General features: G+C 39.3%; 1 protein-coding gene across 31 annotated transcripts in view; it reads left to right on the top strand.

Moving 5' to 3' along the window:
• Window positions 1-9,284, top strand: part of cfap100 (cilia and flagella associated protein 100) — a 40,264-nt gene extending 30,980 nt beyond the window's left edge. For 26 of the 31 annotated variants that reach the window (XM_089019295.1, XM_089019346.1, XM_089019279.1 and 23 more), the window contains 9 exons: window positions 1,456-1,619; window positions 2,578-2,658; window positions 2,740-2,894; window positions 3,067-3,269; window positions 3,334-3,488; window positions 4,999-5,128; window positions 5,981-6,183; window positions 7,313-7,406; window positions 9,009-9,284. In XM_089019295.1, the coding sequence (XP_088875421.1) occupies window positions 1,456-1,619; window positions 2,578-2,658; window positions 2,740-2,894; window positions 3,067-3,269; window positions 3,334-3,488; window positions 4,999-5,128; window positions 5,981-6,183; window positions 7,313-7,406; window positions 9,009-9,137 (1,314 nt within the window). In that variant the 3' untranslated portion in view covers window positions 9,138-9,284. Of the gene's footprint in view, window positions 1-1,455; window positions 1,620-2,577; window positions 2,659-2,739; window positions 2,895-3,066; window positions 3,270-3,333; window positions 3,499-4,518; window positions 4,638-4,998; window positions 5,130-5,980; window positions 6,184-7,312; window positions 7,407-9,008 lie in introns of those variants that run through there. The other 5 variants (XM_089019153.1, XM_089019304.1, XR_016118119.1 and 2 more) reach the window with 4 other exon arrangements.
• Window positions 9,285-13,013: the final 3,729 nt, after the last annotated feature.

Raw genomic sequence — 13,013 nt, 5'->3', positions numbered from 1 at the left:
GATAGCGACATGACTCATGTTTCAAAACATGGCAGGCCATGCGTGTCACTCCAAGGCCTTCAGTAGTGCTACGTCTGAATCAATCGTCTGCAAGTGGGGTGTGATATTACTACACGTCCACTAGAGGGTGCCATTGGCCAGAAAATGACTTGCGACTTGAAGAAACTTATGAAATACAATGATACCTCGGTTTACAAACACCTTGGCTTACGAACTTTTCGGTTTACAAATGTTAAATTTATGAAAAGTTTACCTTGGCATACGAACTTTTTTCGTACACGGAGCTGCCTCAATGAGTGATGTGTCTTTCGCGAACGAGCCCGTTCTTCTAACAACAAAATGGCAGCCGACTGTTTTAGTCCTCTATTCCCCGCCCCCAGTCTTCGGTTAAAGGCACGTGATTGGCCAAGAACGCAGCAGTGGGGGGAGGTGGTTTAAACATTAAAGAGACAGACGGACGACAGTGAGAGAGTTTCAACTTTGATAGTTCAAAGGCAGAGTGTAGACTGCAAGGTTAAAATTCCCATCAATCAGGCTCCCCAAATAACTGCACAAGCCATCTGTACACTTGATGCAAAAAGCTATCAACCCAGCTAAACAGAACACAATTGATGAGGAACTAGGTAGAGAAAGCACCTACAAGGGGTCATTCCTCAAGATGGTGGAAGAAGAAGGCTACGTTCCTCATCAAGTGTTTAATGCTGAGGAAAGCGGCCACTCCATTCCATCAAGCCATTAACGACCATCACAAAGGTATATAAAACGACTTTATCATACATTACAGTTTATTTCTTTAATTATAATACCATAGCACATTTATTCTACATAAAATAAGGTATATTTTGTGTAGTTTTAAGGCTTAGAAAATTAGAAAGTAGAAAATTATGTTTTATGGGGACCTGGGAACGGATTATTCTCATTTTAATGGTTTCCTATGGGAAATTAATTTTTGGGATGGTGATGGCTAGTGATACTATGATTGGCTAGAAAATCGCCAATCATAGTTTACGAATACACTGACGTTTCCAGCATTGCCTTGCCTAAAACTCTAATTGGTTAAAGCAACTGTTTCATCTACATTCTTTTTCTTTTGCTCCACGGCCTGCAGAACTGATTGTGAAGGTGTCCAGGTATATTTCTGACCCTAGTAATAAATTCTGGTTGAAATGTGATTGGTTAAATGCTTAAATACGAAAACACATATCTGGACGCAGCGCAACAGGGGTAAAGTAATGAAAGGAAGCTGAAAGACAATTTGGAATTATTTTATGAGAATTCATGGACAAAATATAATTCACATCAGTTTGCGATTCAGATATTTTTAGGCCAGCAGAGAAGGCCTTGCAGGCCTAGACGGCCCACCATCGAACATCTCTGACAATGTTTCACTGTCCTCACTTAATCATCATGTCGAGTCAGTGACCTCAACCCTCCATCATCTCCCTTTTTCCTCAGATATCACTGATGACAAAAAGGTCGGAGATTTGCAAGATGAACAAAGCTATCACGAAAGAGGAGAGACGCCTGAAGGAGTTGGAGGAAGTCATTGAGAAGGACAATCAGAGCTTTGCGGTGTTTCTGAAGGAGAATGAGAAGAAGTCTTTGGAGGCCCAAATATCGTAAAAACAATCTAGATACACACTACAGTGATACCTCGGCTTACGAACGCTTTAGCTAACGAACTTTTCGCCTTACGAACATTAAATTTGCCAGAATATAATATTGGCATACAAACTAATTTTCGGGTGGACGAAGCAAACCACACACACCACGGTGGCTGGCAAACTAGTTTTCAGCGGATGAACACCAATCCGCACGGTCAAATACCAGTATGCTAAGTCGACCATTGCTACGTGTGGCTAAGGGTGTTTCTGTGTTGTCTAAGCAACGGTCTCAGGCAATAGAAGAGGTTGAAAAACTTCTGTTGATTTGGATTAACGAAAACCAGCTAGCAGGGGGCAGTGTGAGTGAGGGTATTATCGCCGAGTAAGCACGGCAACTACATCAACGACCATCACAAAGTTAAATAAAACAACTTTATTATACAGTACAGTTTATTTCTTTAATTACAATACAATATCACATTTATTATACAGTAAAGTCTCGTTATATCGATATTCAAGGGAGTCCGAAAAAATATCGATATAACCGGGACTATCGATATATCCGACCCTGTTTGCATGTAATTGTCTCTGTGCGTGCATAGAAATAGTATCGATATAACCGGGACTATCGATATATCCGATATCGATATAACGAGACTTTACTGTACATAAAATAAGGTATATTTTGTGTAGTTTTAAGGCTTATTTAGTAGAAAATTATGTTTTGTGGGGACCTGGGAACGGATTATTCTGATTTTTAATGCTTTCTTATGGGAACTAAATGTTCGGCAGACTAACTTTTTGCCTTCCACATACTTTCTGGGAACCAATGAAGTTCGTAAGATGAGGTATCACTCTATTTAAAAAAAAAAACGGTAGTTTTAGGTGAAATTCCACGATGAACCTCGAAGCTTTGCCCTCACACTGAAATTGACATTGACTGTTGGGGACTAAAGGTTGTTTCTGTTGCCAGTTTTGAACAAGAATCCAAGTCCAAAGAGGAGAAAACTGCTGAAATCCAGAAGTTGACTTCTGAAATATCAACAATAAAAAGGTGCCCCTTTTTTTTTTTTTTTTGCTGTACAAAAACAAACAAACCAAAATCCCTAATCTAAAACAAGTCTTCTCTTATTAGTGAAGTTGGCAACTATGAAGAAATCCTCCAAGAGTACAAGAGATACAGGGATCTTCTCTTTCGGTTGTCTCCTCCAGAGTGGCAGGAGGCTCAGAGGGCAAAGCTTCTCAACAATGCCCAACCGGACACAGAGGACGACTCAACTTTCAACCAAAGTAAAATATATACAGTAAAGTCTGGTTATATCGATATTCAAGGGAGTCGGAAAAAATATCGATATAACCGGGACTATCGATATATCCGATATCGATATAACCAGACTTTAGTGTATATAAATATTTTATGATTGTTATTGTTTGTTTATTTATTGCACTCTTGCACATTCAGTACAGGAAAGCAACGTCGCTGATGCTCAGCCCAGACAGTTCTCCACAGAGACCCCAAGGTTTTCACCACACACAGTGTTCTACATACCACGACTTCTAAATATTTGTGTGTTTTATTTGTTCGTTTTAAACTACTCTTTGCCAAATATTGTCTTTAGGACGACAAAACAATATGAAGCAGATTGCGACTGCACAGAGTTTGAGGTGAGTTTTATTGAAATCAACTCTGGCTTACTATTTACTTATTTACAATGTTGCATCCATGCAGGATAATCCAGAGTTGTACTTCAATGATCCCAAACAACTTATTGAGCTGATGACAGAGCTAACTGAGCAGAACTTGTCCTTGATCAAGAACTCTACCAGGGCCGAAGAGACACTGGAGGAGCTCACACAGTCTATGGGGGAAGTCAGGAAGAGGACGTAAGCATCGGTATTCTAGTTATTGATAAGAAAAACAGGAATTGGAACAAACTATGCGACAAAATGTATCATGATAAGACATAATAGGTTAATGTTAGAACAAAATGGTGCGTAAGGGGGGGCGGGTATTATAGGACCCAGTAGGACATAATGATGGTGCATGATATAACACCATCGGACCCTACGTGAAAAAACGGGTTAAAATTGAGGACTTTATGGGACACTACGAGACACAATGAGTTGTGATAAGACCTTAAAGGACAACCGACGTCTCTGGACAAGTTGTGTCCATAATTTGTCAAATGGCTTCAAATGACTTCTACTGAGTGTATTTGAAAAGATTCCACCGCATATAGCTATATTTTACGTTTTAAGACTCGTGCTGTATATTCCGGAAGTCTTGTTTTTGAGTTGGTGACGAGTCCGTACGTGACGTCACTGAAGGACCGAAAAAAAAAAGGACACATTGTAGCAGTCCTTCCATCACGTCAATGCTTGTTTGGTCTCAAAACATCGTGTTGCGACAGAAGAGGGCAGCTAAGCTCCATATAAGGAATTTATCAGCCTGTGGAAACGCAATACACTGTCATGTCTACAAGAGGTCGCCATTTTCTGCCTCTTTTCTGGGACGCTACATTGCAGTCCAGGTGCCTCAAAATGACACGGAATAAATTATTTAATCGATTGCGAACATGTATGCTTTCCTATTCAGAACTATTTGAATCATATTCATAACTGGATAACAAGAAAGCATATTCTGCGAATCTGAAGCCATTGTTTTGATTCTGATCATACTGTGTGTTTTGGGTATTTTAGATGCTATAAACGTTTTTTTCTGATGTCATTTAGGAAACAAAAAAGTGACGTCGGTTGTCCTTTAACAATCTTGTGTGGCCTTATCTTTAGCTTAAAAGAAATGTCTTTTACATTTTGAAATAGTTTCCAGTTGTCTAAATATGCATTTCATCACATTATTTAACTCATTCACTGCCATTCACGAATTAATTTCGGAATTGAAAATATGACGTAGAGCGCCATTACCGAATGGTGAAAGATGGTGAAAGAAGAAGGTTACGTTCCTCATCAAGTGTTTCATGCTGATGAAAGCGGCCACTCCATTCCATCTAGCCATCAATGGCCATCACAAAGGTAAATAAAACAACTTTATTATTATTAAGTACGGTTTATTTCTTTAATTATAATACCTTAGCACATTTATTATACATGCAATAAGGTATATTTTGTGTAGTTTTAAGGCTTAGAAAATTAGAAAGTAGAAAATTGGGACCTGGGAACGGATTATTCTCATTTTAATGGTTTCCTATGGGAAATTAATTTTTGGGATACACACTTTTCACCTTACACTGTCTGGGAACCAATTAAGTGGAATACACTCCTTTCTGCTAAGCGGTGTTTAGACTGGTGGGGCCTTCGAGGAGATATTGTTGTGAATAACATTTTTTGCCTTGAACTCCCTCCTAAAAAAAACCCTCAATTTTCTGTTATAAAGTGCAAAGGAGAAAGAAGTTCTGACCCGGCAAATGGATGACATGAACAAGCAAATTGAGGAAGAGAAAACAAGAGCATCAAAGCTGAAAAAGAAGGTTCAGCTCCACGTCTTGCTGAATACAGAAGATGAGGTGAGGAAATGGAAAGTATTTTTGTCCCCCATTTTGTGGGACGTCGTCCCAAACACTGAACATAAATTGAGAGAGTTAAGACCCTGAACCTGGAATCTCCTGCAGAGTAATATAAAGGAACTTGTGTCAGGGTTTGCCATTCAAGCACTATTAGAGAGCATCAGTGGCATGCCGTGCATGTCACTCCTAGGCCTTCAGTAGTGCTATGTCTGAGTCACTCCACAGCTGCGAGTGTGGTGTGATTCACTATACGTCCACGAGAGGATGTCTTTAGCCAGAAAATTATTTGTGACTTGAAGAAACTTAGGAAATACTGTCATGAAACTGTTTGAATTTTTACTACGAACGTGTGGATTTGTGATAACCTCATAAAATTGCAATATTATTTGCTATTTTTGCTAGCTTCAAAGCTGTCCAACCTTTCTTAATGATGTCCATTTATTCTTGAAAAATCCGTCATGAAAATGGCTATAATAGTATATCTGCAAACAAATTCACTTCTTCTCCTCCTTCAGCCATTATGAGTTGACAAACCTGCTAATAAATCAACACAACAATATATTTGCTTATGCAGCTCGGGCGTGCTAGCTATGGCCAGTATGAGCTTATCACTAGCGGATAGTGATACGATGATTGACTAGTGAGTAGCTAACTTTCTATCTTTTGAGTTATTCCAGGTTGAGTGAACGCTGGCGCGTGTGGCTGCCGCTGCTCACCCACAAAAAAAAGTATCCTGTGACTGTAAAGTGACCTTGAGGGCTTTGAAAGGCGCTTGTAAATGAAATTTTTTATTATTATTGATATACTGGAAATTGAATATATTATTTCATGTATCTGTCTGCTTTATCGCAGGATGACGTGATGAGAGCGCTTGGAGAGAAGGTCTCAGAAGTTTACCGGTGCTGTGTGGGTGATAGGTTGAGCAGCCATAGTACCTTGGAGAAGCTGGCCAGCATCGAGAAGCAGATGTATTTACTGCTGCACTGCCTTGAAGATATCCCCAAGGCAAGTTTGGAAACGATGCAAAAGATCAAAGACAGCGAAAGGAGAACCAGGTATGTCTTGGATTATAATAATATAATAATACGTTGTACTAATATAATATAATATATATATATAATATAATATAATAATAATATATAATATAATAATATAATAATACATTTCATTTCTAAGCGCCTTTCAAAAATCTCAAGGTCACTTTACAGTCACAGGATAAGTTTTTCTGTGGGTGAGCAGTGGCAGCCACACGCGCCAGCGTTCACTCAACCCAGAAGTAACCGAAATTGATAGAAAGCTAGCTAGCTAGCTAGCTAATAGATAGCTAACACAGTAGGTGGCGAGCTAGATAGAGAATCAAAGCGTCTTTTTCACCAGTGGATCAGGGACGTCATGGTGGATTGCGCACATCTGCTACAAGCTAAATGTTAAAAGCAGACACAAAGATGTAGCATCCTAATAGATTAGGATTGGATGAGCGTTTATTAGTCTCGCAGTGGAGACATTTACCTTTCACAGCAGCAAAGTGATGAAAGTAAGAGGAAAGGAAAGGTTTGGTTTTCGAACAAATCGGTTTTCGAACCGGTTTCTGGAACGGATTATGGTCGAAAACAGATATCACTGTACATCAACTGTAAAGTGACCTTGAGAGTTTTGAAAGGCGTTTAGTGATCTATTTGCTATCTGCTAGCTAGCTACCTAGCTAGCTATCTATTTGCTATCTATTAGCTAGCTACCTAGCTGGCTATCTATTTACTATCCATTTACTATCTATTTGCTGTCTATTAGCTATCTGTCTAGCCTAGTTAGCTATGTAGCCTGCTATCTATATGGCTATCTAGCTACTTAGCTAACTGTCTAGCTGGCTATCTGTTAGCTAGCTAGCTAGCTTTCTATCAATTTGAGTTACTTCTGGGTTGAGTGAATGTTGGCACATGTGGCTGCCGCTACTCACCCACAGAAAAACTGATCCTGTGACTGTTAAGTGACCGTGAGAGTTTTGAAAGGCACTTAGAAATTAAATGGATGATTATTCTTTTCTGAACCATAAATTGTCATGCTTTATAAAATATAGAAGTACTGTCTAGATCTAGTCTACTAATTTACAGTACGTCCACTTGTCACATCTTCGGTACAATACACACAATCATGTTTTTTTCTGCATTGAATGATGTTTTTTCTGAGGCAACGTGAGGAAAAGTTGAGACTGCAAAGGGAGAAACACATTGAAAGGCTGAAAAGGTACTTGGAAAGGTCCCTTTCTGATACCAAGAAAACAGTAAGTCATTTCACTTTTTACACTTTTTTTCTCATTAGTTCCCCCTTATATTTACCACATATTGTTTCAATGTAATTACAGTGATACCTCGATTTTACAAACTTTGCGCTTTACGAACGTTAAATTGATGAAACTTTTACCTTGACATACAAACTATTTTTCGGGATACACACGGAGCTGCCACAATGACTGATGTGTCGTTCGCGAACGAGCCCGTTCTCCTAAAACAAAATGGCAGCCGGCTTGTTTTGGTCCTCTATTCCCCGCCCCCAGTTGTCGGTTAAAGCCACGTGATTGGTCAAGAACGCAGCAGTTAGGGGAGGCGGTTTAAACATTAAAGAGACAGGCAGACGACAGAGAGAGAGAAAGTGACAAAATCGATAGAAAGCAGTGAACTCATTTCAACTTTGATAGTTCAAAGGCAGAGTGTAGACTGCAAGGTTAAAATTCCCATCAATCAGGCTCCACAAATAACCTTGACAAGCCATCAATTCAATTTGAAATGACTCGCGCTTGTCATTATCTGGTTGGCGGCCAACGGGTGGCGCTATCGGCCCTGCCTGCTGCCTCGCAGGTGCTGGTCGTTCCCAATCAGTGACCGTTAAAAGGACTTCCAGCACGACCATTCGGTGTCAGGTCATTGTATGCAATTGTATGTCTATGCATTGTATGCTGTGCATGTGTTTGTTTCATCTTGGCAGACTTTTACTCTTGGTTTTTCTTTTGATACTTTGTATTTTTCTGTTCAAATCATTTTAACGTTTTAGATTTTGTTCCTGTCGACTTTATTTTAATATAATTTCTCAAATGTTGCTCCCTCCTGCCTGCTTTTTGGGATCCACATCTGCCATCACCACCTCGTAAACCGTGACAGAGCTGATTATTCAGGAAGTCTTGTTTTCGAGTTGATGACGATGCCCTAAGTGACGTCACGGAGGGAACGCCCCTGACCGAGAAAGCGACACACAATGCATTTTGGGGACTTTTTTTCACCTGAAAACACTGTGTTGATTGCGAAATTAGAAGAAAAACGACATAAATAACGCAATGGTGAATCGTTGTGTGTCGCAGCCAATTGCGGTAACACGCATAATGAAGGTGTAAGTTGACACAAATTCCCAGCGGACAAATCAGCCCATTTCCAACGGAGCTTGTGCGCCATCTTGTGCATTTTCTGGGCGCTACATTGGAGTCCAGATGGCTCGAATTGATACGGAAGGACTTCTTTAATCGATTGCAAACATGTATGCTTTCCTCTTCAGAACTATTTGAATTATATTCATAACTGGATGAGTAACAAGAAAGCATCTTCTCCGAATCTGAAGCCATTGTTTTGATTCTGGAGCAAGGCAGTGTGTAACCAATAGTGATGTCACGAACAAGGGGGCGGGACTTTCTGAATCTGCCCAGTTCCGAGCTCATTTTGTGGCAGTTTTGGGAGACTTGAAGTCATTTTTATTGGTGTTTTGCATTTGACTAAAAATATCCGCCTGCGTGTTTTGAATATTTTAGATGCTATAAAAAGTTTCTCTGATGTCAGTTCGGAAACAAAAAAATGGCGTCGGTTGTCCTTTAAGTTACATTTGAGCTCTTCTCTTTCAGAATGGACGTAAACTCATGCCCAGATGCATCCCTGCAGCTCCAAAGGTCGCAGTCAAAATGGTGGATGGTGCTCCAACTGATGATGGCTTTCATGACTACTTCTTCACATCGTTAGATGGTATTGACTAAAGAACTAAACTAAAACAGTGACTGAAAAAAAATACAGAAAATTGCTAAAAATACATGCTTGCTTTTAGACCCACCACACCCCCAAAAAAAAAAAAAAATCGAAAAATGTTCCTGGCGAAATATTAAAAACATTGTACATGTATTGTAGACCTTTTCATTTTCTCAATGCAAGTCTGTGAGAAAATTTTATTTTGCACCAGCAATATAATAGGGATGTGACAAAATTTGTCAATAATAATTCATCACACATTTTCTAATACCATATTAATGTGCATTTAAAAACTTTCAAATGATGTATAAATTATTGTTCTATGACAAATAATAAGGAAATAATGGCATTTTTAATTTTCTGCCTGTAATTACACAGTTAAAACAATGAAAATATGTGAACGAGTTCTTTATTACAGTTTAAACTATCATAACTTTCATAATTTTTGGCATATATTAACGAGTAAGGTACCATTGTAAAGCTTTTGAAATTCCAAACAAGAACAGAAAACAGAATAAAAGATTCAAAATATAAATTAGCAAATATCAACGATCGAATGCATGCAGATTTTCGTCGGAAATCCAAAATGGCTGTCACTGAATACTAGGAAAGAAAATTGCAAGCTCTAGAAATATATATGCTAATACTTCTTTTTGCTTGAAACTTGGCAGTTATGGAGAAAAGTATATATTCTGCCACTACTATGAGTTATAAAAATACAACTTACTCACCTTTATAAACTATAGTGTTAGCAAAAAGAGCGTAAACTTCAATCCATTTTTCCCCCGTTTCTCGTTGTCATATTGGGAAATTTCAAGAACCAGCATGGAGGGAAACGTGTAATACGTCGTCATAAAATGCATAAATTGGAAAATCCCACTAAAAACGATGACATACTTCACAAAAATGCAATGATAAACGACTGCGAGTACAGAGTGTGCTCGGTTCACTAGACAGAAACAATCGCATATAGCTATATTTTACCTTTTAAGACGAGCGCTGAATATTCAGGAAGTCCTAACCCTACGTCACTAAAGGAACGCCCCTCACCGAGAAAGGACATACCTTGCATCACCTCAATGCATTTTGTGGTACTTTGTTTGGTCTGAAAACTTCGCATTGATCCGTGTTGATGGCGAAATTAGAAGTAAAACACATAAATAACGCGATGGTGAATCGTTGTGTGTTGCGCCAAGACTTCTAGAGTGTATTTGATATTCGCTTACAAAAAAACGTCCTAGGAGACAATTTCCACGGAGCTTTGTAGCCCTCTTCTGCCTTTTTTTGGGTACTGTGAGTACTCAAGAGTTTGTCACAACATTTCTCTCCAGATGCATCAAAATGACCGGAATAAATTCTTTCATTGATTGCAAACATGTATGCTTTCTTCTTCAGAACTATTTGAATCATATTCATAACTGGATGAGTAACAGGAAAGCATCTTTTTTATCGGTGTTTCGCATTGAATAAAAATATCATACTGCATGTTTTGGGTATTTTAGATGCTATAAAACGTTTTTCCGATGTCAGTTAGGAAACAAAAAAGTTGTCCTTTAATGGAACCGGCACTCAGAGACGAATAACTATCCTCACGCACCCTCGGGACAATTCAAGTCAAATCAGTGAATCTTGAATAATGTACATTAGGGTAGCTGCCGTTGACGAGAGGTGTTAGTTTCCTACAATTTTTTTTTTTTTTTTTAATGGAATTCAAACCACTGCCGTGCATGCATTAGTTGTAATGCTTTTATTTTGAAAATGGCCGGAAGCTAATGCTGCTAGCTGGCGGCAGTTTACCGTAATGCATAGTATTCACAATCGCGTTTGCGGCTGTCTTGACTTCAATTTTGTGGGTGTATGCTAGCCTGACCGCAGTCTGTAAGTCAGTGTGTAAGATGAAAAGAGTGTATCCCAAAAATTAATTTCCTATAGGAAACCATTAAAATGAAAATAATCCGTTCCCAGGTCCACATAAAACATAATTTTCTACTTTCTTATTTTCTAAGCCTTAAAATGACTTCTACTGACCGCATTTTACAAAGATTCCAACGCGTGTAGCTATATTTAACGTTTTAAAACTCGCGCTGAATATTCATGAACTCTTGTTTTCGAGTTGATGACAATTCCAGAAGTGACGTCACTGAGGGAACGCCCCTGACCGAGAAAGCGACACACGGTGCATTTTGGGTACTTTGTTTCATCTGAAAAAAAAACGTGTTGATGGCGAAATTAGAAGGAAAACTACATAAATCGTTGTGTGGCAGCTAATTGCGGTCACACGCATAAAGAAGGTGTAAGTTGACACAAATTCCCAGCCGACAAAGCAGCCATTTCCAACGGACAGGAGCAGTATGGCACCAGCCGAGGAGCTCCCTGGGGTGCGCGAATCCCCGCTTGGATAACCGCTGTCATCCTCTCAGCCTGACAATGGGGAGAAAGTTGCTTCCAGTGGTGAAAGAGAGCAATCATCATAATAGTGGAGTAAACCGATCGGACATTCAGCTGCTGGAACGAGGACCTAACCGGAGTTAGCGATGGATAACCGCTGTCATTCATACGTAAGTTCATAACTCTTGAAATCATCTTGAAAGTTGAAACAATGTTTTGCATGCACAACCATGCACAACCATTCTGGAGCAAGGCAGTTTGTGAAGGAGTATCCTGACGAGACGTCACGAACTCTGCGTGAGACTTTCTGAATCTCTCCAAATTTAAGTTCATTTTTTGCAATTTTGGCCAACTTTAAAGGATAACCGACGCCTCCGGACAAGTTGTGTCCATAATTTATAAAATCACTTCAAATGACTTCTAATGAGCGTGTTTTACAAAGATTCCACCGCATATAGCTATATTTTATGTGTTAAGACTCGCGCTGAATATTCAGGAAGTCTTTTTTTCGAGTTGATGACGATCCCCTACGTGACGTCACATTTTGAACGCCCCCTGACCGAGAAAGCGATGCACAATGCATTTTGGGTACTTTTTTTGGTGTGAAAACATCGTGTGGATCCGTGCTGATGGCCAAATTAGAAAGAAAACATAAATAACGTGATGGTGTGTCTGTTGTCCTTTAAATGTATTTATTATTTATTTTTTTACTACTGACAAAGAAGTGCTTTGTATTTGAAAACATCACTGTCACGCGGGCTGCCTTCCACCATATTTGAAGTACGTATTTGTCATCGTGGTCGTGGTACTGCAAAGCATTTGAATTGTTTATTTTTCACGCAGCCATTCATGACCGACGCCCAACCTCCGCAGCCCTCCGCCAAGCTATTTATTAAGCACCAACATCCGTAAAACAACAGAACGTTTACATTTTAATCTGTTGTACTTTCCATGAACCGATAGATTTGTAACCTGGCTAATGAGCTCTTCCTGTGTAGGAAAACCCAAGTCCTAAATTACATCCGAGGCCATATCTCCTACCTGAAGAAGACAGTTTACGCAGTCTGTGTCTGTTCACCTCGGATTGAGCCCAGGTTTTCTGTGCTTCCATTGTGGGCCTACATATAATTCTACTTTCGTACTGAATTTCAATGACAGTTTGTGTGGTCGTCACTTTAAACGTGTTTGACTCAGGAAATGGATTTTGTTCAAGTGCACGTGTACTGTAATGTGGTTGCTTCATGTAACAAAAAGGGTACAGAAAGTGCTTAATGAACTCTGTGTCTTTGTGTTGTCATTTAGGTTTTTTTTTTCTTTTTTGTTATTTTGGCTTCAAGATGGCGCCTTTCCAGCAGCCTCTGTATTTTATTTTTCTACTTCTTTCTTTCCTTTCCTCTTCCTTTCATAACTTTGCTGCTGTGAAATGCAAATTTCTCCACCGCGAGATAAAAAAAGGTAAATCCAATCCAAACGGGAAACAAGACATGAGTGATGTGTCA

The sequence above is a fragment of the Hippocampus bargibanti genome, linkage group LG02 (assembly GCF_051943395.1).
Source record: "Hippocampus bargibanti isolate YZ-2025 linkage group LG02, ASM5194339v1, whole genome shotgun sequence".
Classification (NCBI taxonomy): domain Eukaryota; kingdom Metazoa; phylum Chordata; class Actinopteri; order Syngnathiformes; family Syngnathidae; genus Hippocampus; species Hippocampus bargibanti.
This window is presented reverse-complemented; position numbering and strand designations above follow the sequence as displayed.